Source organism: Nerophis ophidion, linkage group LG20, assembly GCF_033978795.1.
Source record: "Nerophis ophidion isolate RoL-2023_Sa linkage group LG20, RoL_Noph_v1.0, whole genome shotgun sequence".
Lineage (NCBI taxonomy): Eukaryota > Metazoa > Chordata > Actinopteri > Syngnathiformes > Syngnathidae > Nerophis > Nerophis ophidion.
Window position 1 is genome coordinate 34,133,798 of NC_084630.1, and position 19,500 is coordinate 34,153,297.

General features: G+C 43.0%; 2 protein-coding genes across 6 annotated transcripts in view; both read right to left on the bottom strand.

Annotated features, from left to right (window-relative positions):
* The window catches only part of zgc:154142 (uncharacterized protein LOC555481 homolog), a 97,592-nt gene extending 92,668 nt beyond the window's left edge, over window positions 1-4,924 (bottom strand). Inside the window, exon 1 of the mRNA XM_061881058.1 lies at window positions 3,231-4,924. The gene's annotated coding sequence lies outside the window, so the exon portion shown is untranslated. The remainder of the gene's footprint in view (window positions 1-3,230) is intronic.
* Window positions 4,925-9,234: 4,310 nt separating this feature from the next.
* gprin3b (GPRIN family member 3b) overlaps window positions 9,235-19,500 on the bottom strand; it is a 34,171-nt gene continuing 23,905 nt past the window's right edge. For 4 of the 5 annotated variants that reach the window (XM_061881062.1, XM_061881061.1, XM_061881060.1 and 1 more), the window contains one exon: window positions 13,037-15,228. In XM_061881062.1, coding sequence (XP_061737046.1) covers window positions 13,577-15,178 — 1,602 coding nt within the window. In that variant the 5' untranslated portion in view covers window positions 15,179-15,228 and the 3' untranslated portion in view covers window positions 13,037-13,576. Of the gene's footprint in view, window positions 9,478-13,036; window positions 15,229-19,500 lie in introns of those variants that run through there. The other variant, XR_009803158.1, reaches the window with a different exon arrangement.

Here is a 19,500-nt window from a genome sequence, read left to right on the forward strand (position 1 = left end):
GCTTGAAATTGCACACATTTTAAACTTTAAAAGTATCCAATATTGCAACAAATATTACAGTATATGATCATACTTTCCAAACATGTTTTTGTCTACATAAAAATACTTCACTTTACGGCAAACTACCCATCAAATGAATAAAAAGGACAATACATTTCACGTGATTCTTTACAGCATATTACTGTAAATTGAAAAAAAAATACCACAGGTTTTTTTTTTGCGTAAAAATTCTGTTGGCTGAGCTGCTCGTTTTTGACCGTAAAATACGGTTGTTATATAACGGTGTATTACTGTAAATGGAAAGACGGTAAATTTGTTTTTACGGTAGAAAAACTTTGCAGCTGTCACACCCATGGGATCAGGTTTTGTTTTTGTCATGTTTGGTTTTATTTTTTGCACACTCTGTTCCTGTTCCTTGTGGGTGGAGCGTTGTTGGGGGCGTGGTTAAGAGGGGAGGAGTATATTTACAGCTATCCATCAATCCATCTTCTACCACTTATTCCCTTTGGGGTCGCGGGGGGCGCTGGTGCCTATCTCAGCTACAATCGGGCGGAAGGCGGGGTACACCCTGGACAAGTCGCCACCTCATCGCAGTATGTGTAGAAATCTTTATTTATAATTGAATCACTTGTTTATTTTTCAACAAGTTTTTAGTTACTTTTGTATCTTTTTTTTCCCAAATAGTTCAAGAACGACCACTACAAATGAGCAATATTTTGCACTGTTATACAATTTAATAAATCAGAAACTGATGACATAGTGCTGTATTTTACTTCTTTATCTTTTTTTTTTTTTCAACCAAAAATGCTTTGCTCTGATTAGGGGGTACTTGAATTAAAAAAAATTTTCACAGGGGGTACATCTCTGAAAAAAGATTGAGAACCACAGCTCTAAATGCCTTAGATGTTATTGTCACATATGCTTGCACAGTAGATGGCAGTATTGTCCTGTTTAAGAGTGTCACAACATTGTTGATTACGGCAGACTAATTGCTTTACGGTAGACGAAAACGTGACTGCTGTTGTTTTGTGTTGTTGCTGCGCTGGCAGGGCGTTAATGAGACTGCCTAGCAATAAACCCACATAAGAAACCAAGAACTCGCCTTCGATCATTCTACAGTTATAACGTCATTGGACAGACACTCTGTTTACATTGTGGGAAAGCGGACGTGAAAACAGGCTGTCGACATGTCATTCAGGGCCGCATGGAGCTGGAGGGGGCGTGGCCTCCAGCTCCGCCTGAATTTCGGGAGATTTTCGGGAGAACATTTGTCCCGGGAGAAGCGCTGAATTTCGGGAGTCTCGTGGAAAATCCGGGAGGGTTGGCAAGTATGAACCAAGGTGACAAAACAAACGAGGAAGTGCAAAAAGGAATTAATGGAGTCATAAGGAAATCAAAACAAACGAGGGTGCACAAAGACAGGAAGTAATGGAGTCCAAAACTAGCAGAAAAATGTACCCTTCGCATTTACATTTTGCTGTGTTTGTTGCATTTTTGTTGCGCTTCGCTTTATTGTAAAATATGTGGCTGGAACGTTCATATGTTGTCAATAATCAGTGTTTTATCATCCATAGATAATATTGTAAATCCCACATTCTTTATCTTCATGTACATTCTGGGTGTTTCATTCAGTAAAAAAAATTAAAATTCCTTTCTTTAAAGTGGTCTGTCATAACGTTTTTAAGATTATTGTGAGGTTTTGTATTAGTGTTCCTAACAATAGATATGCCGGCCTCCAGACACATTTTTTTCCTCTAAATTTGCTCCCCCCCCTCCAGAGTCAAAATAATTGCCCAGGCCTGCCCTAAACAAACAGTATACATGTTTTTTTTAAACACCGAACACATTTTTAACCGCAGGAACAATTTAGTCTTTAACCAACATGTTTTTGTTTCAGGAGTCTTTTTAACGAACCAAAGTGTCACAAATATCAAAAGAGAATTTGGAATCTTTAACAAACTACTTAAGATATGTTTTTAAGAACATTGAAAAGGGGAACTTCACTCGTCAGAATAATTGTATCTAAAACTTTGTGTTGCCGTGAGTTTCCGACGAGAAGACGAAAGCTGTCTTTGAACCCACCAAGAAGAAGGCTTGTAAAACTCCACTGTGTAGGGTGGGAGGCAACATGAAGGTGTTCTGTTTCTTTGATGTATAGTAATCAACAGAACGATATTGTTTTGACCCGAGATCTACAAAGAGAAGAGGAAGCAGGACCAGACTCCCCTCCAGGCACCGCTTTTTAAACTGTTTTATGACCATTTGTTTGAACAGTTTTAATCAAAGGCGATGGCTGTTTACGACCTCTGTCCCTTAGAAACAGCTGTTGCCAAAGTCCAAATAAAAAAAATTAAAAGTAGCAATGATTGTCACACACACTCTTGGTGTGGCGAAATTATTCTCTGCATTTGACCCATCACCCTTGATCACCCCCTGGGAGGTGAGGGGAGCAGTGGGCAGCAGCGGTGCCGCGGCCGGGAATCCTTTTTGGTGATTTAACCCCTAATTCCATCCCTTGATGCTGAGTGCCAAGCAAGGAGGTAATGAGTCCCATTTTTATGGTCTTTGGTATGACTCGGCCGGGGTTTGAACTCACAACCTACCAATCTCAGGGCGGACACTCTAACCACTAGGCCACTGAGTAGGTAAATAAAAGAGGAGGCATGCAATCTTTTGCCAGAGCGTGGTGAGACCGTACAAGAGCACTGTCCAGATGTCTCTCCTCAATTGAGCCAAATTTAATTATGTCTCTGTGTAATTCCTTGCTTCTTGTCTTGTTTATTAGATGTCATCAATGTTTGAACCTGACATTACTTATTTTAGAATTTTGCCACACGTTCAGAATCATTATGACAGACATGACCACGGATGTATTTTTTTTTTATGCATTCGAGCTCGTAAATAAACGTAAATAAGGCCCGCTTACAGCGGAGCCAAAGGGAGGTCCTTCATTTCACCTATAAAACCCAATAAAAAACATCCAAAAAGCACAGAGAATACTCCATTTACATTTTATGACATGAATATTAACCAAGTATTAGTGATAATATTATAAGGGCTAACACAGATGAACTATTTATAGCGGCAACATGACCACGAGCTTATGCGCCAATGTTGACGTGATCGACTGATCAGCTGCTTACTCGTTTCCTGTCAAGGTCAGGTGAGCGTTGCTTCGGCGTGACCCCGAAGATGCAGAGAATGCAAGTAAAACACAATTCATTACTTACAAAGAGGCGTGGAACCCAAAACAGCAGACGAAGCATCGGTCTCGAAAGGAAGAATGATCCAACACTGAAGGAGGGACCCAGGTGGAACTAAATAGAACTAATTAAACAAGGAACAGCTGTGCTGACAGGACACGGATCAGAAAGTAAAAGTGCTGCAGAACACAAAGACCAAACAGGAAACACTGACAAAACAAGAGCACCAAGACAGGAAGTGATTCTAAACACAGGAAAACCCAAACATAACCAAAATGTCAGTAGCACTTCTGACATTACCTTGCTCATCAAACTTTATTTCAGATCACAAATCATGACTGAATAGTAGAAGGTCGAGGATTTATTCCGACAAGTTGGTACACAGCCAATTTTGTTCGGAAATGGCGAGAATGACACCTTTTTTTCGCGAGTGTTTCTTCATCTAAATGGGAATATATGAACATCCTAGTAGCTGGAATTCAAACGACAGCAGACCTTGTACAGTAAGTGTTTTTTTTTATGTTTACTGTATTGGTTCTCATGAAGTCTGCAGTAACCAGTAATTAATCCATCCATCAATTTTCTACCGCTTATTGAAGTTGTTAAAAAAAAATTTGTGTTGTGATGCGTCTCTGAAATGAATGCGCCGTGTATGCTTCATCGATCAAAGTACGTAAATTCAAAAACCCAAAACCAGTGAAGTGGGTTCGTTGTGTAAATGGTAATAAATAAAAAGAGAATACAATGATTTGCAAATCCTTTTCAACTTATATTCAATTGAATAGACTGCAAAGACAAGAATTTTTTTTTTTTTTTTTTGCAAATAATCATTAACTTAGAATCTAATGGAAGCAACACATTGCAAAAAAGTTGGCACAGGGGCATTTTTACCTCTGTGTTAAATGGCCTTCCCTTTTAACAACACTCAAAAAAACATTTGGGTATTGAGGAGACACATTTTTGAAGCTTTTCGGGTGGAATTTCTGGTGGAGTTTCTGAGTATTGTTCATAAATGGCTTTGACTTTGCATGGTATAGTTTTAACTTGCACTTACAGATGTAGCGACCAACTGTAGTTACTGGCAGTGGTTTTCTGAAGTGTTCCTGAGCCCATGTGGTGATATCCTTTACATGCTGATGTCACTTATTAATGGCGTACAGCTTGAGGGATTGAAGAACCGTAATATCATCGCTTACGTGCAGGGATTTCTCCAGATTCTCTGAACCTTTTGATGATATTACAGACTGTAGATCAGGGGTCGGGAACCTTTTTGCCCAAGAAAGCCATGAAAGCCTCATATTTCAAAACGTATTTCCGTGAGAGCCATTTAATATTTTTTCACACTGAATACAACTAAATGCGTGCATTTTTAAGACCAACATTTTTATAGTATAATACGTCTTTTATGGGCTTCACGGTGGAAGAGGGGTTAGTGCGTCTGCCTCACAATACGAAGGTCCTGCAGTCCTGGGTTCAAATCCAGGCTCGGGATCTTTCTGTGTGGAGTTTGCATGTTCTCCCCGTGAATGCGTGGGTTCCCTTCGGGTACTCCGGCTTCCTCCCACTTCCAAAAACAAGCACCTGGGGATAGGTTGATTGGCAACACTAAATTGGCCCTAGTGTGTGAATGTTGTCTGTCTATCTGTGTTGGCCCTGCGATGAGGTGGCGACTTGTCCAGGGTGTACCCCGCCTTCCGCCCGATTGTAGCTGAGATAGGCGCCAGCGCCCCCCGCGACCCCAAAAGGGAATAAGCGGTAGAAAATGGATGGATAATACGTCTCTTATTATTTTTAATAACATTGTTATTCTAAAGCGAACCAATAATAAATATATTACTTCTTACCATTAATGCGACATCTTGAACAGGTGCCATGGAAAACGGATGGTTGGATTAAAATGCATGAGAATGTTTCATAATTTGAACGTTATTTTTAACACTGTGATTACCAGCGGAATTATTCATTACTTATCGTGTTAAGCAATGTCAGCTAAGATTTATCTGAGAACCAGATGCAGTCATCAAAAGAGCCACATCTGGCTCTAGAGCCATGGGTTCCCTACCCCTGCTGTAGATGGTGAAATCCCTAAATTCCTTGCAATATCTCGTTGAGAAATGTTGTTCTTAAACTGTTGGACAATTTGCTCACGCATTTGTTGACAAAGTGGTGACCCTCGCCCCATCCTTGTTTGTGAATGACAGAGGATTTCATGGAATCTGCTTTTTATACCCAATTAGCCTGTTCACCTGTGGGATGTTCCAAATAAGTCTTTGATGAGCATTCCTCAACATTCTCAGTATTTTTTGCCACTTCTGCCAGCTTTTTGTAGAAATTCCAGATGAGCTAAGATTTGCAAAAAAAATAACAAAGTTTACCAGTTTGAACGTTAACAATCTTGTCTTTGCAGTCTATTCAGTTGAATATTTACGATTTAAATAACGTGCCAACTTGATTGGTTTTGGCTTTTGTAATACATGTTAGTATAAATGTACTCGTTACTACATCACATAAATAGTCACGATCAAAAGTTTACATAGGCTTGTAAAGGATATAATGTCATGGCTGTCTTGAGTTTCCAATCATTTCTAAAACTCTTATTTTTTTGGGTTAGAGTGATTGGAGCACAGACTTGTTGGTCACAAAAAACATTCATAAAGTTTGGTTCTTTTATGATTTTATTATGGGTCTACAGAAAATGTGAGCAAATCTGCTGGGTCAAAAGTATACATACAGCAATGTTAATATTTGGTTACATGTCCCTTGGCAAGTTTCACTGCAATAAGGCGCTTTTGGTCACAATCCACAAGCTTCTGCTTGAATTTCTGACCACTCCTCTTGACAAAATTGGTGCAGTTCATCTAAATGTGTTGGTTTTCCGACAGACTTGTTCCTTCAGCATTTAAGTCAGGACTTTGGGAAGGCCATTCTAAAACCTTTATTCTAGCCTCATTTGGCCATTTCTTTACCACTTTTGAGGTGTGTTTGGGGTCATTGTCCTGTTGGAACACCCAACAGCGCCCAAGACCCAACCTCCAGGCTTATGATTGAACAATTTGGAAGTAATCCTCCTTTTTCATTGTCCCATCTAACGCAGCAGTTCCATTGACAGCAAAACAGGCCCAGAGCATAATACTACAACCACCATGCTTGACGGTATGAATGGTGTGCCTGGGGTTAAAGGCCTCACCCTTTCTCCTCCAAACATATTGCTGCCTATTGTGGCCAAACTGCTCAATTTTTGTTTCATCTGACCATGGAACTTTCCTCCAGAAAGTTGTCCATGTGATATCAGATGAAACAAAAAATGAGCTGTTTGGCCACAATACCCAGCAATATGTTTGGAGGAGAAAAGGCAAGGCCTTTAATTCCAGGACCACCATTCCCACAGTCAAGCATGGTGGTGGTAGTATTACGCTCTGAGCCTGTTTTGCTGCCAATGGAACTGCTGCGTTAAATGGGACAATGAAAAAGGAGGATCAGCTCCAAATTCTTCAGGACAACCTAAAATCATCGGCGCAGAGGTTGTTCCAACAGGACAATGACCCCAAACACACGTCAAAAGTGGAAAGGAATGGCTAAATCAGGCTAGAATGTGTCAGAGTTAGTTGTTGGCGAACAGGAAAACATGATTTAATTTAAATAATAGAACAAGAACAAACAAAACGATACTAACACAAAGCGCGCACGAGGTGTATAACAAACTAAGGGAGCTAGCACGGGAGCTAGCAAGAATCGAGCAGGAATCAGAAGTCGTACATGTTGTATAAAAACAAACTTGGAAGCAGGGAACAAAAGGCGGTAAGCTAAAAACCGCAATCAAACATAGCTTTCCGCAACGCTGCATCGACAAGACAAGATAAGACAGGTAGCAATAACAAGAGCGACATCGACATGGCAATACAATAATCCACCACTGACTGGAGGAACAAAGCAGGTAAAATAGAATCAGGCTGATTGACACCAGGTGTGGCCAGGTGCCAATCAGCCGCAGCTGAGTGCTGACAGGAACCAAGGACAGGAAATACTAAACACACATAGGAAAAACTAAAACACAAACAAACTGTCAGTGGCAAGCCTGACAGAATGAAGGTTTTTGAATGGCCTTCCCAAAATCCTGACTTAAACATGTGGACAATGCTGAAGAAACAAGTCCATGTCAGAAAACCAACACATTTATTAGAACTGCACCAATTTTATCAAGAGGAGTGGTCAAAAATTCAAGCAGAAGCTTGTGGATGGCTACCAAAACTGCCTTATTGCAGTGAAACTCGCCAAGGGACATGTAAGCAAATATTAACATTGCTGTATGTATACTTTTGACCTAGCACATTTGCTCACATTTTCAGTAGACCCATAATACATTTATAAAAGAACCAGACTTCATTCATCTTTTCCGTGACCAACAAGTAAGTGCTCCAATCACTCTATCACAAAAAAATAAGAGTTGTAGTGGCACATTTAGTTGTTGACTAACCCCAAGATGGAGAGATGGTGGCAGGCACTGAATAGGAAAACATGATTTAATTGAACACTAAAACAAACCCCAAACAAGGCGGAGAACAAACTTGGCTAAGAACAAAAACACTCGAAGGAACTATGGTATGAGCAGAGTGAACAGAAGTAGACACAGCTACAACCAAAAGTAATAATGACATTGACAGGTAGTGGTGACATCGACACAACAATAATCCAGCACTGACTGGAGGACAAAACAGGCAAAAATAGGAATCGGGCTGATTGACACCAGGTGTGGCCATGCGCCAATCAGCCGCAGCTGAAGGGAAACAGCGCTCAGGGAAAAAAACAGGAAACAGACAAAATAAGAGCGCTGACAGGAAACAAAGACAGGAAAAACTAAAACATGGCCACACTGTCAGGGACAAGCATGACATGAAGAAATGATTGGAAACTCAAGACAGCCATGACATTATGTTCTTTACAAGTGTATGTCAACTTTTGATCACGACTCTATACTTAAATCATGAATACGACACCTTAGTGGAGGTGTTTTAAGCAAATTATAGGCAGAATAAAGCGACTCCAACTGTAAGACTTTCCATAGTAAGCAGACTTTTGATCCCATTTATCCAACATTTATAAAGCATGAAAAAAAATATCCATCTGTCGTAATGTCTTTTATAAGGATTATGAATAATAGTACTGCTATGAGGTGGCGACTTGTCCAGGGTGTACTTTGCCTTCCGTCCGATTGTAGCTGAGATAGGCACCAGCGCCCCCCGCCACCCCAAAGGGAATAAGCGGTAGGAAACGGATGGATAATAGGCAAAGTTTTAAAAAAAAGACTGTTTATATCTACAGTGTATAATTCCACAGGAAAAGAAAGATGAGTAATACGATAAAAAAAACTAAAGAAGTAGAGGACTTTTTTTTTTTTTTTTGAGCTAACACATCATCCTGGCTGGTCCGTCGTTAAAGAACAGGGGTCGGCAACCCAAAATGTTGAAAGAGCCATATTTGACCAACAATACAAATAAAAAATCTGTCTGGCGCCGCAAAAAATTAAAACCTTATATAAATGTTCTAATAAAGGCAATACATGATGTAAGTGCCTATATTCAATCAATCAATCAATCAATGTTTACTTATATAGCCCTAAATCACTAGTGTCTCAAAGGGCTGCACAAACCACAACACAAACCACTACGACATCCTCGGTAGGCCCACATAAGGGCAAGGAAAACTCACACCCAGTGGGACGTCGGTGACAATGATGACTATGAGAACCTTGGAGAGGACCACATATGTGGGCAACCCCCCCCATTAGCCTACTATCAAAATGACGATGTGTCGCAGGCTGACACAAATCTCCAGCAAATCAATAAAATCAACAAACTTCACCTTTGTGCATTCACGCACAGCATAAAACGTTTGGTGGACAAAATGAGTGTCAAGACTTGGACTTGGGCGTGGATTGTTTTCCCGAAGTGCAAAGTGATTGGAGTGGACTTTGGGGTTGTTTTTTTCAGAAGACAAAGGAACGTTGGCGCGGGCAAGGCGTGAATGTAAGTACATCTTTTTATTTTGACACTAACTACAAAGCAAACAAAAAGCGCTTGCAATGGAGGTACAAAACTTGGCTATGAAAACAAAGAAAAACTTGCACTATGGCATGAATAACAAACTATAAACAAAACTTACTTGGCATGGAACTGTGAAACATGGCATGACGTGAGTAGAGGTATCGAAGGTGGTAGACGGTGATGTTGCCAGAACGAAGAACAGAAACAGACTGCTTAAATAGCAGGGACATAATCTGTGAAAACAGGTGAGAGACATGAGGAAAGGGGAAAACCAATGAGTTGCTATGGTAACAAAACAAAACAGGAACTGAGTGTCCAAAAAACAAAAAGAACATGACTAAACCAAAGATAATCACAGACATGATCGAGAAAAAGAAGGGGTACACGTGAACAAACTACGACGAGTTCAAGGGCCGCTAAAATTAGTAGGGCTTGCCAAGTACTCTCATCAGTGAAACATGTGGAAACAACAGTGGGATTTCTAACAATTAGGAAGGTTTGTGTCATGTTTGTTCTCCTACAGAAAATATATCAAAACAAAAATTATATTTTTCCATTTTCACACATCTCTGAGAGAGGTTCAGGGGTCCACTAGGGCGGCGGTAAAGAGGCTCTAGAGCCGCAGGTATAGAAGTACGTGGTCCAGCGTTGCCATAGCCACGTCAATGACATAATCTTCCGCGTTACAAGTCAGGGTAGCATCGCCAAGAACCCATCCATCCATCTTCCTCTGCTTATCCTAGGTCGGGTCGCGGGGGCAACAGCCTAAGCAGGGAAACCCAGACTTCCCTTTGCCCAGCCACTTCGTCTAGCTCTTCCCGGGGGATCCCGAGGCGTTCCCAGGCCAGCCGGGAGACATAGTCTTCCCAACGTGTCCTGGGTCTTCCCCGTAGCCTCCTACCGGTTGGACGTGCCCTAAACACCTCTCTAGGGAGGCGTTCGGGTGGCATCCTGACCAGATGCCCGAGCCACCTCATCTGGCTCCTCTCCATGTGGAGGAGCAGCGGCTTTATTTTGAGTTCCTCCCGGATGGCAGAGCTTCTCACCCTATCTCTAAGGGAGAGACCCAAACTCATTTGGGCCGCTTGTACCCGTGATCATATCCTTTCGGTCATGACCCAAAGCTCATGACCACAGGTGAGGATGGGAACGTAGATCGACCGGTAAAGTGAGAGCTTTGCCTTCCGGCTCAGCTCCTTCTTCACCACAACGGATCGGTACAACGTCCGCATTACTGAAGACGCCGCACCGATCCGCCTATCGATCTCACCATCCACTCTTCCCTCACTCGTGAACAAGACTCCTAGGTACTTGAACTCCTCCACTTGGGGCAGGGTCTCCTCCCCAACCCGGAGATGGCACTCCACCCTTTTCCGAGCGAAAACCATGGACTCGGACTTGGAGGTGCTGATTCTCATTCCGGTCGCTTCACACTCGGCTGCAAACTGATCCAGTGAGAGCTGAAGATCCCGGACAGATGAAACCATCAGGACCACATCATCTGCAAAAAGCAGAGACCTAATCCTGCGGTCACCAAACCGGAACCCCTCAACGCCTTGACTGCGCCTAGAAATTCTGTCCATAAAAGTTATGAACAGAATGGGTGACAAAGGACAGCCTTGGCGGAGTCCAACCCTCACTGGAAACGTGTTCGACTTACTGCCGGCAATGCGGAATTGAAGCCATTTTTTTTTTTTTTTAAGGTGAAATTAATACCATTACCATAATTGTTCCAAGTGAAAGTTCCTCGCAATACGGAAAGCCGTTGGAAACCTGTCCTCTGGTAATGTTTTTTTTACCCTTTTTATGTTTTTTTTTTTTTGCTCAACGTAATCAATCACCTGCTGGGCTAACTGCCTGCCTTTGGCTCACATCTCATCTCCGAGCACGAGCAGTCATGTCAAAGCGAGAAGCAGGTGATTAAAAAAATGAAAAAACTGCAGCTAATTAAAGCCGGGGGGGTGAAAGACTTAGAATTAGGAAATGACAAAAGGTGATGTATAGCGAGAGACGCTGGCCTAGCCTGGAAGACGAGGAAGGGTAATGGGTACACTTAATAGGGGCCACCGGGGCGCTCTCACCTCCAGTGAGAGGAATCCGAGCGGGTGGGAAGAGACACATGTCCACAGGGGTGTCAACATACAGGCTGCTAGACGCTAACACCAAGCGACATGTTTGCTAAAACATAAATACATTCACACAAAAAGCACAGTCTTTCCCAAAGGAGGGATGGAACCATGCGCTGCTCAGTGGCCTTGTGGTTAGAGTGTCCGCCCTGAGATGGGTAGGTCGTGAGTTCAGACCCCAAAGGCTATGAGAATGGGAGCCATTACCTCCCTGCTTGCCACTCAGCATCAAGGGTTGGAATTGGGGGTTAAATCACCAAAAATGATTCCCGGGCAAGGCCACTGCTCCTGCTCACTGCTCCCCTCACCTCCCAGGGGGTGAGTCCAGTGCAGAGGACACATTTCACCACACCTAGTGTGTGTGAGACAATCATTGGTACTTTAACTTAACAGTCTTTAAAATGTCACAGTGCACCTTGGAATAAGTAAGTAATGGCTAAACAACCATGGTTAAACTAACCGCTAAGCTAGTCTCTTGAATGTAAACAAGGGTGTGGGAACATTATACATATCCACATGAACTACCAAGTATAGCATCGGTTAATGGTCGATACTGCAGTGACTAGGTCCAAGTTAAGGCTTTCTTCTTTAAAAAGATTCATTACAATCTTTGGCAAGCTAGGAAATGTTTGCTGTGGTCTGGAACAATATGACACACAAACAACTATTAGAAATTGCAGCCAATATTACATACAGATGATGTGTCATGAGACATGCAAAATTGAAATTATATACACAGAGGATAAAAGTAAAGGATATAAAAAGAAATTCTGTCTTGCCTCTAGTGAGGGCGGTCGCATTTTTTTCTCCTTCCGCCGTCTCCTTGCTTGCTCTCTTTGTCTTGTCTTGTCTGAACTTTTTTGAAACCTCTTTCTTTGTGCTGTCCTCCAAATCTAAACATCAGACATGGAATTGATTAGCTGGACTCTCGACTCAATTGACAAAATCTTTGACGAGGAAAAGAGGTTAAATACTATTTGATGCGGACACTGTATCGATCCGTTGTGGTGAAGAAGGAGCTGAGCCGGAAGGCAAAGCTCTCAATTTACCCGTCGATCTACGTTCCCATCCTCACCTGTGGTCATGAGCTTTGGGTCATGACCGAAACGACAAGATCACGGTTACAAGTGGCCAAAATGAGTTTCCTCCGCTGAGTGGCGGGTCTCTCCCTTAGAGATAGGGTGAGAAGCTCTGCCATCCGGGTGGAACTCAAGGTAAAGCCGCTGCTCCTCCACATGGAGAGGAGCCAGAAGATGTGGTTTGGGTATCTGGTCAGGATGTCACCCGAACGCCTCCCTCGGGAGGTGTTTTGGGCATGTTCAACCGGTAGGAGGCCACGGGGAAGACCCAGGACACGTTGGGAAGACTATGTCTCCCGGCCGGCCTGGGAACGCCTCGGGATCCCCTGGGAGGAGCTGGGGAGAGGGAAGTCTGGGCTTTCCTGCTTAGGCTGCTGCTCCAGTGACCCGACCTCGGATAAGCGGAAGAAGATTGATGGATGGACACAATGGACACAAACATTTAACGGCGCCAGCGCATGCTGCACAGCACAGGTGCATTGTATGTACGTAAAAAACAAACAAAGGTCTCTAAATGCAAGCTATAAATGATTTCCCCCACGATGCCATCATGAACACACATTTGTGATCTCCGAATAAAGTGCGACTTGTGTTTTCTCTTCTTTTAATAGAAAACCAATGAGTGACAGGCGTGTATGCATACAGTCTTTTTACTTTGTTTTGAAACTGCGCTCACTAGAAATGAGTCTTACAAATACAAGGACCCCCCCTCCCCCAAACACATCAAAGAATGGTTTCATGTATTTGCACACGTAGTTTTGACAGCAAAACATAACCCGCTTGCGACCGCTACCGTTTTTTTTAATGCCATATTCTTTGCGTACATTGCGACTAATACACATGCGTTTCTCTATTTTTATTGCCTCTGTTATTTAGAAACTCTTTTCCTATAAAAGTAGTTGTTCCTCGTATACCTTTGACTTTCTAGCCATACAATTTATCTCCCTCGATCACAAACATGACTGTAGTCTACAAACATTCCCAGATACTCACAGGAAGCGCCGTCCCGTGTACGGCTTTAACGTGGCATCGCTGTAGTGACCAGCGGGGGACAAGTACCTTGACCTCTGTGGCGGGAGGCTGGGGGGTGGAGAGAGGGTTAGGGGGAGGGGGAATTGGCTCGACTGCTAGTCAAGGACAGAGGAAGGAGGGGGGCGCACGCAGCAGTTGGGCCGTCGCACGTTCCGCAGCATGGACCTGAACAGGTTGTGCTGCCGCCGCTTGGTATTTTTGCCGGCGAGCGGCGAGTCCAGGCCGGTGATGGACTTGCGGAAGGAGGTCTGAGCGATCAATTTCCGCTCCTGCTCCTTGATTTTGCACTGCAGGTGGCTCTGGATGGCGAAACCCAGGGACTCCGGATCCACGGACGCACCGTAGACCTCCCAGGTCATGCCCTGCTCGTCCCAGACGACGTCGTGGACGCTCTTCCCCTTCTGCTTCTGGTCCTCATCCTCTTCGTCACTTCTCTCTGCATCAGTCTTTTGCTTGCCGGAGTCTGGCTCCTTCGCTGAGTTTTTACCTTTTGGGTTTTCTTGAGGTCGTTTAGTTTCCATGCACTTGGATGGCATATTTACCGGTGTAGATGTCTGGGTCGTGATGGCCTTGTGGACGAGTCCCGTCTTGCTAGGAACCGCCGCCTTTGGAGATGGTCTTGAAGTGCGGTTTTTAGTCTCGCCCTCCCTCTGGTTGCTATGCTCAATGTTGATTTGATAAACAGGCTTAAGTTGGGATGTTGTGGTATCTTTGGACTTTACCCCGACCTTGGCCTCATTTCTGGCGGGGCACATTTCCACCTCGACGGTCAGCCTCTCCGAACGCGGGTCTGCAGAAGCCGGGAGTATCTTCGGTAACCCCGTCTGCTGGAATCCCAAATTCCCATCAGCCTGGTAGATGACGGCGAGGCTCTGCACCTCTTCCAGGGCGCCAGCGTTCGGCCTAAAGGCCAGCAGGCTTGGGCTGGTGGAAACGGCTTTGCTGCAGGTGCTAGCGACCACCTGGACTTCTACGTCTCTGCTTTGCTTGACCGGAGTGGATGACAGCGAGGAGGTCATCGTCGAGGCCTCCTTGTAGAGCTTCCTGAGGGGTTCGACCTGCTGGACAGCCCTGTCGACATGCTTCAAGGCATCCATCTGCGAAGATTCTGGCTGGTGTTGGTCTACAGATACGTCTTGGCTATTAGTCAGAGGCGAGTTTGTGTTGAGCTGGAGCGACTCTAGAAGACAAACAGAGCGCCTCCGTTTATGATTGGTTTCCTTTGGACTCTCTGACGTGCTTCCTTTATCCGGCGTAAGGTGTCTTGACTCGCCAAGTTTTGCCGAGATATTCCGCGGTGAGGTTTTGACCACCAGCTTGTCCTCAGGTGAGGTCTTTGCGGCAGTGCTTAGCACAGAAATGTGGCTTTTACAGATGACCTTTTCATCAGTCAGGCTTAAGAGGTTGCTGATATTAGCGTTGGCATCCCTCTGCTGGCCTCCTGCATCAGACAAACTTTGACTCGACAAGTCCACCGTTGTCTTAAGAGTTCCATCCGGTTGGATGGACGTAGCTTTAGGTCCCGTGATGGGTTTCTTATCCTGATTGTGTTCCGGTGTATTGGGAACCTGGGAGAGTTTCAAGTTGGGTTCCTTTACCCAGTTGGCATTGGCTTCCTTATTAGCAAGCGTGTCCAACACAGGCACCACCTGAGGCACCATCTGGACGGTCACTGTCTGTTTTGGGTTGGACCCCATGCTGGATGGACGAAGTCAGTCTTGTTGTTGTAATCCAGACGTGCGTACCCCTATGGAAGGGAAAATACAATTAATCAAGCAAAGGCATAACATGATGTGCACGGAATTAACTCTACTGTACTTGCATCTCCAAAGGAGAGGCTTCGCCACACCTCGTTAAATAAAGCTCGGAGCTTTGCCAACTCTCCACCAGTCAGCTACAGACGGACAAGCCGCATGATTGATCATTTTGGAGGGTTTTTTCGGAGGATAGGCTAGCCTAGCAAAATGTTATGTGACTTTGTTCGTTACGTCTCGTCTGGGGACCGTAACCTAATTATTTTGGGGTCTCCCTATGTCTAGCATTAAAAGACTACAGTTGGTACAAAATGCGGCTGCTCGACTTTTGACAAGAACAAGAAAGTTTGATCATATTACACCTATACTGTATTTACCTTTTATATACCTTTACATATATACCTATACTTGCTCACCTGCACTGACTTCCTGTGCACTTAAGATGCGACTTTAAGGTTTTACTACTTACGTATAAAGTACTACACGGTCTAGCTCCATCCTATCTTGCCGAGTGTATTGTACCATATGTCCCGGCGAGAAAATCTGCGTTCAAAGAACTCTGGTTTATTAGTGATTCCAAGAGCCCAAAAAAGTCTGCGGGCTATAGAGCGTTTCCTATTGGGGCTCCAGTACTCTGGAATGCCCTCCCGGTAACAATTAGGGATGCTACCTCAGTAGAAGCATTTAAGTCCCATCTTAAAACTCATTTGTATTATCTAGCCTTTAAATAGACTCCCTTTTTAGACCAGTTGATCTGCCGTTTCTTTTCTGCTCTGCTCCTCTCTCCCTTGTGGAGGGGGGGGGTACAGGTTCAGTGGCCACGGATGAGGTGAGGGTGGGTTTCCCCCTACATCTGTGGTCCCCTCCAAGGTTCCTCATTGTCCCATTCATAGTTTGGGGACCTCTGGGATAGATTAAAACGATTATAATTTACAAAAAATAAAGACGCTCGCGGGCTGTATCTGGACCGCGGGCGAAGGTTTGGGGACCCCTTGGATAGATTAAAATGATTATAATTTACAAAAAAAAAAAAAAAGAACGCTGGCGGGCAGTATCTGGACCGCGGGCTAAGGTTTGGGGACCCCTGGGATAGATTTAAAAAAATTATAATTTAGAAAAAAATTAAAAAATAAAACTTTATTATTTTTTTTTTACTTGGGACTACTCTCGGGCCAGATTTTGGCAACTGGCGGGCCGTATCTGGCCCACGGGTGTTAGTTTGGGGACCTCTGGGATAGATTAAAACAATTATAATTTACAAAAAAAAAAAAAAAAACATTTTTTACTTGGGACTACCCTCGGGCAGGATTTTGGACGCTGGTTGGCCGGGGTTTGGAGACCCCTGGGATAAGTTTAGTAAGTTATAATTTAAAAATATTTTCAAAATAAGTTACATTTTTTAAAATTCGGGACTAGACTTGTGTCAGATTTAGTAAACTTTAATTTTGGAAAAAGATAAAAATAAATAGTTTTTTGGTTGCTGTTTTTTTTTAATTCAGGACTACCCGCAGGCCAGATTTTGGACAGTGGTGGGCCGTATCTGGCTTGCGGGCCGTAGTTTGAGGACCGGTGGGATGAATAAAAAAAATGATAATTTAGAGAAAAAAATAAAGAGAAAAAATGTTTTACTCGGGTCTAGCCTCGGGACAGATTTTGGGAGCTGGCAGGCCGTATCTGGCTACCCTGGGGCCGGATTTTGGACGCTGGGGGGCCTCAGGGATAGATTAAAAAAATTATAATACAAAAACAAATTAAACTTTTTATTTTTTTTTTTTACTCAAATTTTGGTTGCTGGCAGGCCGTATCTGGCCGTAGTTTGGGGACCTCTGGGATAGATTAAAAGAATTATAAATTACAAAAAAAAAAAAAAGTTGGCGGGCTATATCTGGACCGCGGGCTAAGTTTGGGACCCCCTGGGATAGATTTTTAAAAAATTATAATTTAGAAAAAAAAAAAAATTAAAACATTCTTTTTTACTTGGGACTACCTTTGGGGTGGATTTTGGACGTTGGCGGGCCGTGGTTTGGAGACCCCTGGGATAGATTAAAAAAATTATGATTTAAATTTTTTTTTAAATGAATAATAATATTTTTTTAATATGAATAATAATATTTTTTTAATTCGGGACTAGCCTCGGGACGGATTTTGGAAACAATATTTTAGAAAAAAACAATATATTATATATATATTTTTTTACTCAGGCTACCCGCGGGCCAGATTTTGGACAGTGGCGGGCCGTAGTTTGGGGACCTGTGGGATAAATTAAAAAAATTATAATTTAGAAAAAAATTAAAAAATAAATATTTTTTTTAAACTCGGGACTAGCCTCGGGCCGGATTTTGGACACTTATAAAAAAATAAAATAAATGGAATTATTGTACTCAGGCTGCCCGCAGGCCAGATTTTGGACAGTGAAGGGCCATATCTGGCCCGCGGGCCGTAGTTTGGAGACCTGTGGGATAATTAAAAAAAAATGTTTTGAATAAAAAAAAAAAAAAATGTTTAACTCGGGACTACCCTAGCGCCGGATTTTGTCCTCTGGCGGGCCGTATCTGGCCCACGGGCCGTAGTTTGGGGTACTGTGGGTTAATCTAAACACTTATAATTTAGAAAAAAAATGTAATGATATATATTTTTTTAACCTCGGACGAGCCTTAGGCTGGATTTTGGACACTTAAAAAAATAAATACAATTATTTCACTCAGCCTACCCGTGGGCCAAATTTTGGAAAGTTGCGGGCCGTATCTGGCCCACTGGCCGTATTTTGGGGACTGGTTGGATAGGCCCCAGCACCCCCCACGACCCTGAATGGGACAAGCGGTAGGAAATGGATGGATAATTTAGAAAAAAAAAAAATCTATATATGTATATATTTTTTTTCACCTTGGGACTTGCCTTAGGCCGGATTTTGGACACTTATAAAAAATAAATAAATAAAATTATTTTACTTAGGCAACCTGCGGGCAAGATTTTGGAAAGTGGCGGGCCGTATCCATACTTGCCAAACTTGAGACCTCCGAATTCGGGAGATGGGGGGTTGAGGGTATATATTTTCAAGTATATATATATATATATATATATATATATATATATATATATAATTCGTTCATGAATGAGTATATCCGTTCAGCCACCGTGTTCAATGGAGAGGTCTGATGTACAAAATTTGCAGGCAGCATACTCCTTCCCTTTCCAGAGCTGTCCTGGATGAGCTGAAAGTATTTTTTCCAATCATCTTGGAACTTGCAAGCGTACTTCTTCTTGTCGTCGTCATGTCTCTTCTTCGTTCTTCTGCTTTCGTCTCGGTTATGTTTTTGGACATTACTCCTTGCCTTAGTTTTGAAGCAATGCACGATTGGAATCCGGATGTTGTGTGTCAGTGTATTAATAAACACACGCTGAGAAATAGCTCCCTGCCTGCCTAGTTTATGGGTTATAGCTTCACCTATGGATAACGGAGACATATATAATAGTCGCCTTTTCAGGTGAGAGAGGACGCATTAGGGCAGGGGTGTCAAACTCAAATACAGAGTGGGCCAAAATTTTAAAACTGAACAAAACCGCGGGCCAAGATTTAACAAAATAACTTTTTAATAGGGACTTAAACAAGTTTTGCATTAAATATTGAACGAGCAAGGCTTGTATAAATTTATAGTGACATGCAAAATCGAGTTTCAAATAATAATAATAATAATAATTTTAAAATATCAATGGTGTATTAAATAAAATGTAAATAACAAAATTGAATGCCTCTTTCCCAGTTGCAGCTTTCTGATGTAAATATCAACATTAACCTGGCAGGGTTTGGTGGTAGCGGGGGGTGTATATTGTAGCATCCCGGAAGAGTTAGTGCTGCAAGGGTTTCTGGTTATTTGTTCTGTTGTGTTTATGTTGTGCTACGGTGTGGATGTTCTCCCTAAATGTGGTTGTCATTCTTGTTTGGTGTGGGTTCACAGTGTGGCGCATATTTGTAACAGTGTTAAAGTTGTTTATACGGCCACCCTCGGTGTGACCTGTATGGCGGTTGACCAAGTATGCATTGCATTCACTTGTTTGTGTGTAAAGTCCGCATATAGTATGTGACTGTGCCGGCACAATGTTTGTGTGGAGAAAAAGCGGACGGGACGACAGGTTGTAGAGGATGTTGAATGCAGTGCTTTTAAGGCACGTCCCCAATGATGTTGTTTGGGTGGAAATCGAGAGAAATTCGGGAGAATGGTTGTCCCGGGTGATTTTCTGCAAGGGCACTGAAATTCGGGAGTCTC